The sequence below is a fragment of the Lepus europaeus genome, chromosome 1 (assembly GCF_033115175.1).
Source record: "Lepus europaeus isolate LE1 chromosome 1, mLepTim1.pri, whole genome shotgun sequence".
NCBI classification, from domain to species: Eukaryota; Metazoa; Chordata; class Mammalia; order Lagomorpha; family Leporidae; genus Lepus; species Lepus europaeus.
The window spans coordinates 31,888,354-31,905,651 of record NC_084827.1 but is presented as its reverse complement, the minus strand read 5'-3'; the positions used below and the strand labels follow the sequence as shown (position 1 = coordinate 31,905,651).

Genomic DNA, 17,298 nt, shown 5'->3' with positions numbered 1-17,298 from the left:
TTCACTCCCCACTGTACAATGGCTGGGACTAGGCCAGGCAAAAGCCAGAAGCCTGGTATCCCATATGCGTGGCAGGAGTCCAAGCACTCAGGCCATTCTCCACTGCTTTCCCAAGAGAACTAGCAGGAACCTGGACTGGAAGTGAAACAGCTGGGACTCAAACCAGTGCTCCTTTGGGATGCTGGCATTGTAGGCAGAGGCTTAACCAGCTCTTCTACAATGCTGGTCCCTTAGCCATCCTTTTAGTAATCTAGTTAATTTTGGTCTTTCCAGAATCCTTATTATCCAATTAAGTTTTGGGAAATTTGCTTCAGCCTACCAAACCTGTACCATTGTGACTCTCAAATCTTCATCTAGCCACAAGTCACATGTAGCTTATTGAGCCCTTGAAATCACATAGAGTAGTTTCTCTGATTATAGTGGAATCAAACCAGGATCTGTAACAGAGAAACAATAGGAAAATATCCGAACACATGGCAACTAAACAACATATTTCAAAGTAATCCATAGGTCAAAGAGGTAGTCTCAAAAGAAAATGACTACCCAACATACCAAAAATTGTGGAATGCAAGTAACACAGTGCTGAAAGGGAATAGTAAAAAGGGCTGATTGCTGTATAAGAAGGAAAATGTCTGAAATAACCTATACTTCTACTTCAAGAATCCAGAAAAAGTAAATTCAAAACAAGCAGAAGGAAGGAAATAAATTTAACGGCAGACATCAATGAAATTAAAAACTAAATCAGGAAAGTTACTGAAACAAAAACCAGGTTCTTTGCAAATAAATCTGATAAATCTCTAGCAAGACTAAAAGAAGACAGAAATCACTAGTATCATGAGACAGGATGTTACTTATACAATAGATCCTACAGTCATCAAAACAATAATAGCAGATAACTCCAAATAATCTTAGGCTCATAAACTTGACCACTTAGAAGAAATGAATCAAGTTCTTGAAAACCACAAATTACTAAAACTCAGTCCAGATGAAATGGATATTAATAGTCCTATTGCTGATAAAGAAATTGAATTTGTCATTAAAAAGATCCCCCAGAGAAATCTCCAGGCCCAGAGGGTTTCACTGGAGAATACTATATAGTTGTATATATAGTATTAACACTAGATCTACAAAATCTTTTAAAAAATTAAAGAAAAGGTAACATTTTCCAACTTGTTTTGTGAAGCCAGTATTGCCCTGATACTAAACTAGATAAAGCACAAAACAGTAGCCTATTGAGCAGTTATCTCTTGTAGACTTAGATGCAAAAATCCTTAACAAAACATTGGCAAATCAAATCCAACAATGCATAACAAGAGTAATAAACATGGGGTTAATCCAATGCAAGGCTGGTTCAATGATTAAATATGCAGCAACATAATCAACCATATTAAAAGGCTAAAGAAAAAATCATATGATCATATCAATTGACAGAGAAAAAGTATCTGATAGGACCTGTGTTGTGGCCCTGTGGGTTAAGCCACTGCTGGTGACTCTGGCATCCCCTATTAGAATCCTGGGTTGAGTCCTGGCTACTCTGATTTTGATGTAGGTTGCTGCTAATGCACCTTGGAAAGAAGTGGCAGATGACCCAAGAGCTTGGGCCCCTGTCACCCAAGGAGGACACCTGGATGGAGTTCCTGGTTCCTGGCTTCAGCCTGGCCCAGACTTGGCTGTTATGGCCGTTTGGAGAGTGAACATTGGATGGACAATCTCCCTGCCTCCCTCTCTGTCACTCTTTAATTTAAACATATAAATAAATCTTAAAGAAAAAGCATCTGACAAGATTCACCAACTGTCCATGATAAAAACCCTCAAAAAAATAGGAATAGAGTAAAATATCTACAGCTAGTATCATAGTTATACAAAAAACAAACAAACTGAATGCTTCCCTCTAAGATTGGGAACAATGTCCACTATCCATAACTCTTGATTCAATATAGTACTAGAAATTCTGTCTACTGCAATGAGGAAAGAAAAAGAAATAAAAGGAGTAGAAACTAGAAAGGAAGAAAAATAACCTGCCCCTTTTTTTAGACTATATAATTTATAAAGAAAATCTTAAGGATGCCAAAAACTCCCAGAACTAGAAAATGATTCAGTAAGATTAAAAAATACTCTGTAGACAAAATAGTCAACTGTACATGGAAACTGAAAATAAAAATTAAATCCAATTAAAATTTATTCAAAGAAAATGAAAATTTAGGAATAAATTTAACAATGTATATACAGAAACTGTGTAATGAAAATCAAAAATGCTGATGCAAGCACACCTAAAACTTGTAGATATCTGTGTTCATACATTGGTAGATAACATAGTTGTCTGTTCTACCTAATTGATTAGACCTCATCAACATGAAAAATGCTCTCTGAAAGACATCATTAAAAGGATGAAAAATTACAACAAAAAATATTTGCATAGATACAATAAAACACTTGAATTGGACGATTCCAAAAACTCAGTATTAAAAAACAATCAATCTGACAGAAAATGGGAGAAGATAAACATATTTCATCAAAGAGGATACACAGAGGCAAGTAAGATATGCAAAACTGTTCGATACCACTGGTCACTAGGTAAATACTATGAGTTATCATATAGTATTTGAGTTATCATAAATACTATAATGAGTTATCACCACTGGTCCACTAGGTAAATACTATATGAGTAGTTATCATAGAGTATATGAGTTATCATGAATACTATGAGTTATCACCACACATCTATCAGAATGCTAACAAAAAATTAGTGCTGACACAAAATGCTGATGAGAATTCAGAGAAAATGGATCCATTCACACATTGCTGAGGGGAATATAAAATGGTAGTACTATTCTGGAAAGCAGTTTAAAACAACAACAACAACAACAACAACAAAACTAAACATGCAGGTTCCATACAATCTAGGAACTACCCTCTTAGGCATTTATCCCTGAGAAATGAAAACTTATTTTCTAACAAAATCTTGTAAATCAATGTTCAAAGCAGTTTTATTTGGAATAACCTCAAACTAAAATCCTCTCAAATGGCTAAATCTGATTGGGTAAATGGCTTAACAATCTGTAGAATATACTGGCAGGCATGAATTTCCAATTTTTTGGCACCAAAATAAATTTATCTTTTAATTCCATTTTCCACAAACTTTTTGAAGTACCCTCATATAGTTATTTCAAATTAAAAGTTAAAAAATAATTTACTGCTCTATATTAATATATTTCAAAATAGTTCAGTATTATTAATAAGTTCTTGATAAGTTTAAAATATTAGAAATGAAGTTTATATATTAATCATATAATTTCTCACACATTAAGGCTGAAAATATAACTGAGCTACACGAAGAATGCTTTCTTACTGCAGTACGTGAAAATATTACTACTTTGAATTTTCAAGTTGACTTCTAAAATGATTTAACAGAGTAAGCACTATACTATATAAGTTCAATTAGCAGGGTACAATGACAAAAATAAAACAAAAATATTTCTAAGTGAATAAAAAGATTATTTTGCTTTTTGGTAAAATTACTTTATAAAAATTGACTAGGAAAGTACATCCCATTTCAGAACACAGTATATTCCAAAATCTATTTTCCTAAGAAAAGGTTAAAATCAAGAAAAATGACTCAGACATCAAAATTGAACTAAAAAAGAACAGTTGGTTCTAAACAATATTAAAGTAAATCAGTAAGTTGACTTTACCTGATTTCCAACTTTGCCACCTCAGGTAACTCTCCAAATTTTATCTCCTCTACCTCTAGTTCTTTAAGAGCAGCCAGAATTTTCTGCTGGTCTTTACTGGTAATTCCATTCTAGGTAGAAATAATTTGAAGGTACAATAAGTTATATTTGAATAATTAACATATTAAGAGTTTCTAAGGAAGTTTTCTAGTTGAGGAATTCTTAAAAAAAACATATTGGAAAAACAGTAAATAAACTGATTATATGGTTTGCTTGCAATTGTGATTGACAAGGTTAGTTATATCACTAAAATATTTAGACATAAAGTGAACATAGTTTTTTTTGCAATTCTAATACTTGCGACAGACCCCAAAATTATTAAACCTTAATAGATACCTATTATAAATCACAATAAAGCAATTTTTTCTTCAAAATGTTATTTAAAATATTATCAGTGATAAGTGAGAACCAGTGATTTTTGGGCTGGATTCCTCTTTATTTTAAACTAATTTTCTATCTCAGATTTAAATAAGTAGTATGCTCATTTTGATTGCTAGTGATACTAAAGAATTCCAGCTTCCAATGTGCTCATGCAGCAAGATCATGCTTTTAGATACCCTCTGTGTGTCAAAGGATCTCGTTCTCCACATAGCCATTTTCAAATTGTTAATAATGCTAGATAACAACAACAACAAAAGGCTTGATAGTTTTGGGAACCCAAAAATACACACACACACACACACACATACATATCCAGCTATTTCTAAGCAGCCTGTTTTACAATGTATTTCACAACTGGAAATGAAGCACCAGTTTTAGTTTTAGTTGAGATGTCATGCCATCCCTGCTCCATGTCTTTAAATGTCCTTCAAGTAATTTAATGCTGCAATAAGATTTTAGGTATGGTTATTCATAAGCATATCTAATCAAGAATCTAGGAAGAGATCAGTCAGGGTCTGGCTCTAGAATTTTAAAAATAGAATACAAAAGAATTCACAACTTTAAAAACATTTAAGAATATATCAAGTTTTTGAAACTGATACTAACCTGTGTAAACTCATCTTTTCTCATGGTCAAAAGGTGTCTTAAAGTTATATCCCTTTCCTGAAGAGAAGGGGAGAGGGTGGAAGTCACTTTTCAATATAAATAAAACAGTAGAAAGGGAATCAGGCAAACATATGTGTTAGTCATCTATATGCTCTGCTCCTAAAGAACTTTCAACTTTCTAGAGTGGACAAGATATGTAGATAAAAACTACTCTATTAGGTAGGTAGTAATGAATATCACAATGCCTGTATTCATCTAAAAAGGAATAAACACAGGTTAGTTTCTAGATCCAAAGGAAATGATTACCATTTGTATTTGTTTACACAGAAAAGCTGTTTTATACACTGACACAAATTATTTTTTAATAAACATTTGAAAATTTCTGACTGTACCATATTAAACCATATATAATATGTATTTCTACTTAAGATGTTTTCAAATAGGACCAAGTTTCAAGATTGTATGGTAAAACCCAACTCTGAAATATCTGAAGAGAAGGTGTTCTGTCTTAAAAGTGCTTCACTACTTCAGCATCCTCATGTAGCTGATAATAATTGTCATCTACTCAAATCATGTATACTCAAATGTATGCTTCAAGCACCTAAACAGTGCTTGACATATTGTCTAACTGAACCTTCAAGACAACTCTACACTAGGTATTATCATCTTTATGAAAAAAGAGAAATATTTATCTAATAAATGAAGGGTTTTCAAAAAGTTCATGGAAATGTATATAATGAAACTGCTATGCATGGATTTCAATTTTTTTCCATCAAAATAAAGTTACCTTTTATTTCCACTTTTTCATAAACTTTTTGAAGTAACCAAGTATTTCAGCTAATCATTAGAGGAAAATCTGATACTAAAATTTTCTCATTTAAAACCATGCTTCTTCTAGTATCCCATACAAGATAAGCAGCTACAAAAACAAACTAAGGGCATTGGTGTATACAGAGGCATTAGGCAGTGAGTAAAAGTTGTTTAATCCAACCAGATTCTAATTTATGAAAATTATTAGAGTAATATATTTTTGAAATGCTTATTATAAGTTTAAAATAGGATATGCTATAAATTGAGAAAAGTAAATTGGTTCTCATTCATAGATGAGCATGCTTTCAACTAATATTTAATATTTACTCACCAACAACTAAACATATATATATATATATATATATATATATATAACTCATTATAGGTATCTGAAATCTGACCTTTAATAAATCTGTCATGTGTTCAAGTCCAAGACCATGTAAAAATACTTCCAGATCTCCAAATGCTGTATAAGAACTATACATATTTAGAGCAATGTCAATTTCAGAACAAACTATACATGAACACATACATATATATTTATATTTCAGAGAATGACAGTAAAAATGGGTAAGAATGAATCCATGCAGAATACATTTGCAAGTTACAAATCAAAACTATATAATATCAAAGGAATAAACAAAAGGTATCTTAAGTAAAAACATGAGGCTTGGTAATAGTAAAATGGAGTTCATCTTTCCTAAGAATAAAACTATGTGCCAATGTGTATTCTTGTTAATTCTCTGAAAGCTTATTAAATTGCAATAAATGAAGATTAAATAACTTCAAATGGCTTGTGTCCACGTACTGAACAGGGTTCAGAAAAAAGAAACTGTATTTTTAATTTTAGCCTATAAAAGCAGAAAAATGTTAAAAAGAATTAGAAGGCAAGGTATAGTACAGTTTGAAAAGTAACCTAAACATCCTGTTAGAGACTTTTAAGAATAAATTTCAATGGCTATTTTACTTAAAGTTTACATTTAAAATCAAAGTTATTATCATTAGTACTAGTACATATAAACAAATAAAAATGTCCTAAAATCTTGGAGAACAAAGCACTTAAATCCAGACATTTGTAACATTAAAAAATACTTGTAAAAGTTTAAAATATCATATAATTTAAATGTCACATTTACTAAAATAAAAATAAATACAACTATTATTAATTTATAGGTATTCTGTTGAACTAAAACCTGTTATGTTACCTAAATATGTGATCTTTTTCTTTATCAGAATCTGTTGTCAATAGCTTACAAATAGTCTCTTCTTTAGTTAGCTGTTGAAGCTTTCCTTCCAATGGATTTAAAGTCAAAGAAAGTAAGTTGAAGATCTGAAAAAGTTCACAGGTCATTCAAATTTAGCTAACATTATTATATACTACCACATTTAAAAGAAACAACATACAATTATTTTATAACTAGAAGGGAAATTTTAGGGACAGAACTGAGAAAAATCTTTATAAAATCAAGTAAATGTTCCCTAGACATGAAATAATCAGATAAGAAAAAGTACATATAACTCAAAATAGTAAAATTAAAGGAAGATAGTAACTATTATTTTCAGTAGAAACAAAACTAAAAATTCCATTTTGATCAATACAGAATGATTAAGATATACTTTACATTGTTAAGTGGGAAGAAAGCAAGAAGCATGACTGAATGTATGCAAATTCCAACTGCATACATACCTCACAGACATGTGGTGAACCTCCTTAATTTGAAAAATCTAGCTCTAGGTAAGTCAAGGTGATATCATGGAATCAACCAAAATGCAAGATCAGATCTCATAATAAATTATTTATGATTAAAAATAACTTTTGAGGTTCGTAAGTTTCAAATTTATGTGTCATATACCCTAAATTTAATAATTCACTAAACTAATTTTAAGTTTTCAAATTATCAAAGCTTAGAAGAAAAACTACAAATTTCTTTTTGAAGTTTTATAAAGCTCTAGTATTAGCATTTACTGTAGAATAGTTTTGGAAATATAGATTTTATAGAAAATGGTAGGCACATTTTCAGATTACTTAAAATATTAGAGGGAGTGATATTACATGCAGCAACAGTGGCATGGTCTGATGATTATATTAAAGGAGCTGTTGGAAGTTTACATACTTTATTTTTATTTTTATTGACAGGCAGAGTTAGACAGTGAGAGAGAGGTCTTCTCTCTATTGGTTCACCCCCTAAATGGCTGCTACGGCCAGTGTGCTGTGCCGATCCGAAGCCAGGAGCCAGGTGCAGGGCCCAAGCACTTGGGCCATCCTCCACTGCTTTCCCGGGCCACAGCAGAGAGCTGGACTGGAAGAGGAGCAACCGGGACAGAATCCAGCACCCCAACCAGGACTAGAACTTGGGGTGCTGGCGCCGCAGGCGGAGGATTAGCCAAGTGAGCCGCGGCGCCAGCTGGAAGTTTACATACTTTAAAATTCAGAAACTCAGTGTCATAAACTATGGAGCTAAATAACTTAGTTCTACAATTATGCTGCATTTGATTCCTGCTAGAAATTGCAGGCCACTGGCTAAAGATTAATGAGCAAATCAGAAGTTTCTATCAATAAAGTAATTTAATATATAGTAAATATTTATTATTGAACTTAACATCTGAATAATAGTAGGTCATTTAATCATGTTTTCATTTTATCATATACTTTGTCACAAGAATAAAGAGGGGTAAAGTGTAAAGGATTTAACTATCAAGTTATTTAGTATCTTAATTAAAGTTACATGCTTGAATTTTGATAGTTGACTTTCTTAATACACTAATTACTTTTTTAAAATATATATTAGTTTGAAATATTTAAATAGTCCATTACATTACAGCCAGAATCAGATTTTATTATCAATTTACCACTATATAAATGCCTCTTATTTAGAAGAAAATTAATACGACAGTAAAATAAATTTCTTACCTACCTGGAGGAAAAATTTGAGGATACCAACTATTATTGCATTATGAATTCTAACAAAATACAGAAATTATACAAATGATCATGTGACATCCACAGAAAAATTAGTTTAATATACTGAAAGATACCTCAAGATGTTTATTTCTTTTTGCGATCTCACTTGGCGTCTTTCCAGCTTTGGTTTGCAGCATTTTATTAGCTCCAAGTTCAAGCAACTTCAAAACTACATTTTTATGTCCCTGACGTGCTGCCCATGTTAAAGCCTTTAAGTGGGAAAGGAAGATTGTTTAAAAAGAGGACTGAGTGTATATGTGACAGGAAAAGTTTTCCACAGTTTTTATGGCACAATAAAAAAGGGAATACAGCTAATTAATGGAATGAAGCAATCTCTTCATTTCACAATATATTGTAAACATGTTTCCAAAATTGTAATTGCAAAGCAGATTGCAGTCCTCAGTGATTTTATCAGAGCAAACAGTTGTTTCATACAGTTAAATTATCTAAGGGAATAAAATGATTTATCTGCCAATCACTGAAGTGTCTTCTACAAAAAATAATTCTTACATGTTTGCTAGAGCCCATACTTTTCATGTGTACAGCTTCTTTAGTCAGGGGTGAGGACTGAGAGTTAGATAATTTTTTTTATTTCAGCTTTTCTATTTTCAGTTTTTTCCCACCCAACTGTGATTTTATCCCAGCCTTTCTGTAATTATTTTTTCTAAAAGACTACATAAGCCAATAAGTCAATTATTATCAAGTATTATACATTATGCAAACTTGAATGTGCTAGATTTTCATATGACTGGCACTGCAGTAGGTTTGCTTATACCAGCATCACCACAAACATATGATGTGTTTTGTGGTTTTACCACTAATCTTAATGGGTCACCATCTTACGTGTAGTCCTTCTTAGACTGAAACATCATTATGTAGTACAAGACTGTGTTTTTTCACCTTTTTAAAAATGGACACATACCCTTCTGTAATTATTCTTAAAACTTTTGTAGATTACTGATAATATTAAAATGTTATTGGTATCTTAGAAATAAAAAGTGACACTGCAAAAGTGTTTCTCACAGTATAACCATTCTCATCCTGGATATTAACTTCTGCTCCATGAGCAACAAGCAGAGCAACAACTTGAGGGTGACCATCCCGAGCAGCATACATGATGGGAGTCATAAGTCTCCTAAAGAGGAGGAAAATACTTTTGTTAGTGTTATCACTGATGACTGCTCAATTCCACGAATTTAATCATACTCAGTACTACCAGTATTGCTTTGAAAGCACAGGAAAAGAAATGAAAATTGTTAATAAATCAGGTGGTTTAAAAATCCAATCTCCCAGAAAATAAGTAAATGTAAAAAAGATGACAATTTAAAAGTACTTTATGCTTACACAGCACCCTCTAGTGAAGAAACATTAAAAAATCACAAACCCATGCTTCTAAATGTAAGTTTCATTAATTGACACATACATAAAAAAACTAGAGTACCCACAGTATGCTTATGTTGGGAATACTGACAGATGATATAAGACTCCTACTGTCATAGGATTTGTTGAAACCAAATGTTTATTACATTTTATTTAACAGATTGCTGAAATGACAATGTGAATTTTAAAACTTTCTCTTATTTCTTAATATGTCATTATGACTCTATTTTAGTTTCAGGCTGAGTATTTTCTAGGGGTGCACAGCGGTATCTCTCTAGTTAATCATTTCCCCAAATCAGATGATCAACCCTTCTATTCCCAAAACTTAGCTTCTTGGCCAATAGCAAAGGACAGCAGAAATATCTGATCAGTTCTATTTGGGCTGAATTTAACATCATGACCTTTTTTTGAAGGATGTTTGAGATTCTGGGCCTAATCTTCCAAGTTGACCCCAAATTGTGATTTACATAAAAAGAACTTTAGAAAAGAGAAAAAATTAAATAATTGCAGAATGGTAGGTTTTGATCTCACTAAGGAAGTTTATGTTGGCTTCTTAAATTATATACACAATCTACAAACACAATGTTTCCTCTATAAGGCTTGTTAATGTAAGGTATCTCCTGAATCTGATCATCTCACACCAATGTCTGTAGCACAAAAACAATTCACACATTTATCTGTTTCCTCTATTTTCTAGTAAGATTTGAATGTTTTATTTGAAGTTATATGCTAAAGTAGTTGCAGAACACTGCCTCTTCTACCTTGAATATCTCCTGTTTGGTGGCTTCATTAGACAGACAATCACTACAATGTGAGAATCAATTTTCCTGAACAATGTAACCAAACATAAAAATACAAACATGAAAAATTTACATCAATTGATAATTCAAATTCTTCACTGAATCCACAATGGTGTCTCTTTTCTACTGTACTTCCTTCCACATCTCTTTTCAATCTTCCCTACTGCAGGAAGCCACAATTAACCATATCACCCAGGACTAAGTGTAGGCATCATTCACGACTCTTTTCTATCACTCCATTTATAAGTCGCCAGCTAGTACTACTGGCACTACTTTCATAATATATTCTTATCAGAACATGTCTCATCACCTCATTAGCCATGGAAGTAGTCCAAGATACCATCATCTTTCTCTGACCTGTGTGTTATTGCAATAGCATCCTAACTGTTCTCCATTCTTCCACTTTTTATTTTCTTTGAAAATGCCAAGTTCTTCCCCTTTCAGACACTGTTAAGTGTTGTTCCCTTTACTTTTTACCTGCCCAAACTTCACATTGCTCAATTCTACATCTTGCTTAAATCCTTATTAAGATGAAGAAAATTAGCAAACCTCCAGTTAGACTGATCAGAATAAAAAGAGAGGACACAAATTACCAGTATCAGGAATAAGAGAATTGACATCAGTAGATTTTAAAAGTATAAGGCAGGGATGTATGTTGTGGTGCAGTGGGTTAGGCCACTCGTTAGGATGTCTATATCCCATAGTGTAGTGCCAGTATGTGTCCTGGCTCCTCCACTTCCAATCCAGCTTCATGCTGAGGTACCTAGGAAGGTAGTGGATGGTGGCCCAACTGCTTGGGTTTCTGCAACCCATGTGGGGAAACCTGAATGGATTTCTAGGCTGCTGGCTTTGGCCTGGCCCAGCCTTGGTTGTTATGGGTATTTGAGGAGTGAACCAGCAGATGAAAGATCTCTCTCTCTCAATTTTTCCCCTTTGTCACACTGCTTTTTAAATAAATAAATAATTTTAAAAATATAAGGAAACATTATAAACAAATTTATGCCAATAAATTTGACAATTTAGATCAAATGGACAAATTTTTCAAAAGAAACAAGTTAAAATAGGCTCATTCAAGAATAAATGAATAACTTGAATAACCCTAGATGTATAAACAAATTGAACTGGTATTTTTTTAAAAGATTCATTTATTTGAAAAGCAGAGTTAAAGAGAGACAGAGGCAGAGAGACAGAGGTCTTCCATCTGCTGGTTCACTCCCCAGATGGCTGTGATGGCAGGAGCTGTGCTGATCTGAAGCCAGGAGCCAGGAGCTTCTTCTGGGTCTCCCAGGTGCGTGCAGGGGCCCAAGGACTTGGGCCATCTTCTACTGCTTTCCCAGACCATTACAGGGAGTCAGATTGGAAGTGGAGAAGCCGGGACTCAAACCAGCACCCATACGGGATTCTGGCACTGGAGGCAGTGGCTTTACCCACTACACCACAGAGCCGGATCTGACAACCACTTTTAATAAAAACTCACAACAATGTCAAAATAGACAGGGACCTTCTTAGCTTCATAATGGCATTTATGAAACACAGCTGACATCATACTTAATAAACAAATAGTGAACGTTTTCTGCCCAAGATCAGGAATAAAATAAGGATATCTGCTCTCATCACTTCTATTTAACAATGTGCTTAAAATTCTAGTCAGTGCAATAAAACAAGGAAAAAAAAAAAAAACAGAAGAGACAGGTGTCCTGACTGAGAAAAAGCAAAATTGCATACAGCATAATCTATGTAGAACAGTTGACAGAATCTTAAAAAAAAGTACTTGAACTAATAAAAAGCTTACTAAGGTTGCAATATACAAGATCAATAATAAAAATCAAACTGCATTTCTACATAATATCAATGAATAATATGAAATGGAAATTAATTTTCAAATAATTTATAATAGTAAATTATAAAAACAGAGACATGTATTGCTATTTATTAGAAATAAACCTACCACTTGCACACACACACACACACACGTAAATTGATAGGTCTGTATATACATGACTTACAGTCATTATCTCACTTATAATTTGGATCCCAAATATGTACCCTATCCCTAGGTCTTCAGATCTTAATTACCAGAAGAAATGTGGACACTACTTAAAAGCATGACTCCTGGAATCAAAATATGTGATTTCTAATTTCAGCTCTACTACTTACTAGCTGTGACACTTAGTAAACTACTGTAGATGCCTCAACTTCTCCATCTATAAATTAGGGAAGATAACAGAATACAATTCAAGAAGTGTTAGAAGAATTAATATATGTGAAAAGCTTCACATATAAATGTCATTATTCACTCACTTAAAATGTATTTATTAAGCATTCACATGTGTCACATACTATTCTTAGTATGTGAGGTACAGCATATACAATATACATGACCAAGTCACTGCCATAATGGAGCTTACATTCAGGTAAGATGCTGTTACTGCTGCTGTTGCTGATTCAACCAGAGAACAAACGTAGAACAAAGATGGTTGAACTTGAAGACTATTTACATGAAATGGAAGTTTTATGATTTCTTTTGTAGTGTGAGCACATATCAATGAATTTTATAATGATTTGAATAGTTAAGACTGCTAAAATCTTGTTTCCAGATCACAAGATATTTTCAGCTTAAAATATTTTTCTGAACAAATTATTCAGTAATAGTGGCATAATCTCTCAACTCACTTATATATTACTAAGAACTCAAATAATATTAATTTCTACACTGAGTACGACTTCTCTGTTAACAGAATTAGAGTGATCCAAAAAGGCTTACTGAATCTCAGTAAATATTTTGTGCTTATTTATAGATTACTAAAGTTATAAAAATATTGATGTATTTGCTTTAAGAGGCAAAGTGACAGAGACAGAGAAAGTTCCTATCCTCTGGTTCACTCCCCAATTGGAGAAGCCAGGAGCCAAGAACTCAATCAGGGCCTCCCATATGGGTGTCAGGCAACCTGAGTCATCGCCTATTGCCCCCCACAAAGCACATAAGCAGGAAGCTGAAACAGGGAGCAGAGTCAGGATTTGAACCCAAGCACTCTGATATGGGATGCCAAATGCCTACCTTAATTACTTTTATTTTGTCATCTACATAGAATAACAGTATTTGATTTATAACTAAGTAAAAACTAAAGTGCTTTTTTAATATTTTCAAGTAGTTAATGCCACTAGAATATTATTAAAATAAATTAAGTACAATAACATACAATATTTTGTTCTTTTCTATCCTAAGGCTATAATTATGTGTATTTCTTATGGAATATTGCAAACATGATTTATAATTATTTTTTAACTTTCCAAACTCATAAGTCAGAATTGTACAAAGTTATTCAACATGACATGGGGCCAGCGCCATGGCTCACTTAGTTAATCTTCTGCCTGCAGCGCCAGCATCCCATATGGGCACCAGGTTCTAGTCCTGATTGCTCTTCTTCCAGTCCAGGTCTCTGCTGTGGCCTGGGAGTGCAGTGGAGGATGGCCCAAGTGCTTGGGCCTCTGCACCCACATGGGAGGCCAGGAGGAAGCACCTGGCTCCTGGCTCTGGATCAGTGCAGCTCCATCCATATTAGCCATTTACGGGGTGAACCAACGGAGGGAAGACCTTTCTCTTTTTCTCTCTCTCTGTCTATAACTCTACCTGTCAAATAAATTTTAAAAAATGACATAACAACTTACTAATAATCTGCAGAAGTCTAATCCTATGAAAACCTACATCATCAATATTTTATAACCTCAACATTGAGTATTAATTCAAAGAAATAAAAACCTGTTGTACTGTGCTAGGTATCTCATAAATCGTTTATAATAAGCTTATAAATATATATAACTTGCCAATTTACAGATAAGAAAACAGATTGAGGAGCAAGAAGTTTCTTTGTTAAAGGATAAACATTTGATATATGACTGAGATATTATTTTGGCTGAGTGTTTAACCTCCAATAGTCTCCCCCAAAATTTTCTTTTTGTAAACTATTCTGATATAATGAAATCTAGAGTTCTCTAAATTTTTGGATATTTAATCATGACAGATGGGGTAGATTTCAGAATTTAATTCCATAATATGACAGAACTAGGGACCCCAGTGAAAAACAGGGTTGCAATACAATCTCAAGGAATTGACACTCTGGCAGAATTTTCAGAGGTGTCATGAACACTGTGAATGTTTTTCATTTGCTTGAATATTATTCTTAAAATGGAAGTTTTCTGAATATGTACTGAAATTTTTCTGATATTGAACTAAAAATTGAAATTCTTCTAGACATCAATTTCTCTTGGAATCTCAGCAACTTACAGGGAAATAATTTGCTATTATAAATTAACATGGATATGAATGGCTATACTGCAAATGCTTCTTTTTTCCTAACAAATATACTAAAATAGGATGACAGTACTTCAGAGAGTCCATGGAAAAATGGAATTAAAGGATAAATTTTGTTATAATTTTTTAAATACATGCATTTTTTCATAATATTAACTTTCCAGAAGCTTTTTGAAATCCATTATATGGCTTGCTTCCTAAAAAGCTTCAAATTACTACCGTAAAATGTTACAAAAGTATTGCAATGGTTTCTAACTTCTGAGAAAAGTTATTATTTGCTGAATGTAAGAGAAAACTCCTGTAACAGTGTCTAGATTATCTAAATGATGCACTGCTTAGCTTCTAAACAGCTATTATGATATGTTCCATAAGGCTGCAGGACAATTTTGAAACAGGCCTTTCAGTGGTTCTACATTCACAAGAAATTGTAAAATTTGTAGTTTCCTGCCAGTTACAGTTTAATGAAATGGCAATCATATTACCTCCTCAATGAGGTTACAAAACCTTAAATTAACAGATTTACTCAAGTGACATGTTTACTATGTGTGCTATTGACATTGGTTTTCAATATTAATTTTATTGGTATTTATTTCTTACGATTTAAAGAATTCTTTCCTCTCTTCAAACCACTGCAATTTGGTTTTGCTTGCTCCTTATTCACAATTATTTTTTAATAAGTTACTTTTTAAAACGTCACATTTCTGGGGGCTGGCACTGTGGCACAGCAGGTTAACGCCCTGGCCTGAAGCGCCACATCCCATATGGGTGCCGGTTCTAGTCCCAGCTGCTCCTCTTCTGATCCAGCTCTCTGCTGTGGCCTGGGAAAGCAGCAGAAGATGGCCCAAGTCCTTGAGCCCCTGCACCCACCCGGGAGACCCAGAAGAAGCTCCTGGCTTCAGATTGGCGCAGCTCCGGCCGTCACAGCCAATTGGAGAATGAGCCAGCGGATTGAAGACCTCTCTGTCTCTCTCTCTCTCTCATCTCTCTGACTTTCAAATAAATAAATAAATCTTTAAAAAATTACATGTGAAGTGATGCTATAACTAGTACTGAAACAGTATTTTTACACTTTGTGTTTCTGTGTGGGTGCAAACTGATGAAATCTTTACTAATTATATACAGAATCGATCTTCTATATATAAAGATAATTGGAAATGAAAAAACCTGGTGTTGGCCGGCGCCGTGGCTCAACAGGCTAATCCTCCGCCTTGCGGCGCCGGCACACCGGGTTCTAGTCCCGGTTGGGGCACCGATCCTGTCCCGGTTGCCCCTCTTCCAGGCCAGCTCTCTGCTGTGGCTAGGGAGTGCAGTGGAGGATGGCCCAAGTCCTTGGGCCCTGCACCCCATGGGAGACCAGGAGAAGCGCCTGGCTCCTGCCATCGGAACAGCGTGGTGCGCCGGCCGCAGCGCGCTACCGCGGCGGCCATTGGAGGGTGAACCAACGGCAAAAGGAAGACCTTTCTCTCTGTCTCTCTCTCTCACTGTCCACTCTGCCTGTCAAAAAAAAAAAAAAAAAAAAAAAAAAAAGAAAAAGAAAAAACCTGGTGTTAAATTGGAAATGGCATAGAAAATTAATTAATTTTTAAAAAAATATCATGTAGGATCTCTGTCTTTAATGTGCTGTACACTGTTATTTAATGCTATAACTAGTACTCCAACAGTATTTTTTCACTTTGTGTTGCTATGTGGGGGCAAACTGTTGAAATCTTTACTTAATATATACTAAACTGATCTTCTGTATATAAAGAGAATTGAAAATGAATCTTGATGTGAATGGAAGGGGAGAGGGAGCGGGAAAGGGGAGGGTTGCGGGTGGGAGGGAAGTTATGGGAGGGGGGAAGCCATTGCAATCCATAAGCTGTACTTTGGAAATTTGTATTCATTAAATAAAAGTTTAAAAAAAATTACATTTCTTTAGCAAATGTATATATTTACAGAGTATAGCACAGCATTTAATACTTTCATATAATGTGTATTGATTAAACCAGGGTAACTGACATCTCTCCCTCTTTGCCACTAACTTACAATTGGAGCTACTATAAACATGAAGGTATAGGTAATTCACTTGCTGATTTCATTTCCTTTGGGTATATTTCTAGCAATGGGATGACTGGGTCTCATGACTTTGATTTTCATCTCTGTGATGGCTAGTGATATTTTTTCATATATTTGTTGGCCACTTGTATTTCTTCTTTTGAGAAATTTTTTTCATGTCCTTTGCTCTTCTCAACTACATTAATTTTTTGTTGAGTTTTTTTTAGGACCCTATATATCTTGGACAGTAATCTTTCATCAGATAAGTAGTTTGTAAATATT

General features: G+C 33.8%; 1 protein-coding gene across 2 annotated transcripts in view; it reads right to left on the bottom strand.

Moving 5' to 3' along the window:
• Window positions 1–17,298, bottom strand: part of ASZ1 (ankyrin repeat, SAM and basic leucine zipper domain containing 1) — a 70,200-nt gene that overhangs the window by 9,905 nt on the left and 42,997 nt on the right. For both annotated transcript variants that reach the window (XM_062198550.1, XM_062198560.1), the window contains exons 5-10: window positions 9,514–9,625; window positions 8,565–8,699; window positions 6,734–6,858; window positions 5,930–6,005; window positions 4,719–4,775; window positions 3,693–3,802 (exon numbers count right to left, since the gene is read on the bottom strand). In XM_062198550.1, coding sequence (XP_062054534.1) covers window positions 3,693–3,802; window positions 4,719–4,775; window positions 5,930–6,005; window positions 6,734–6,858; window positions 8,565–8,699; window positions 9,514–9,625 — 615 coding nt within the window. The remainder of the gene's footprint in view (window positions 1–3,692; window positions 3,803–4,718; window positions 4,776–5,929; window positions 6,006–6,733; window positions 6,859–8,564; window positions 8,700–9,513; window positions 9,626–17,298) is intronic.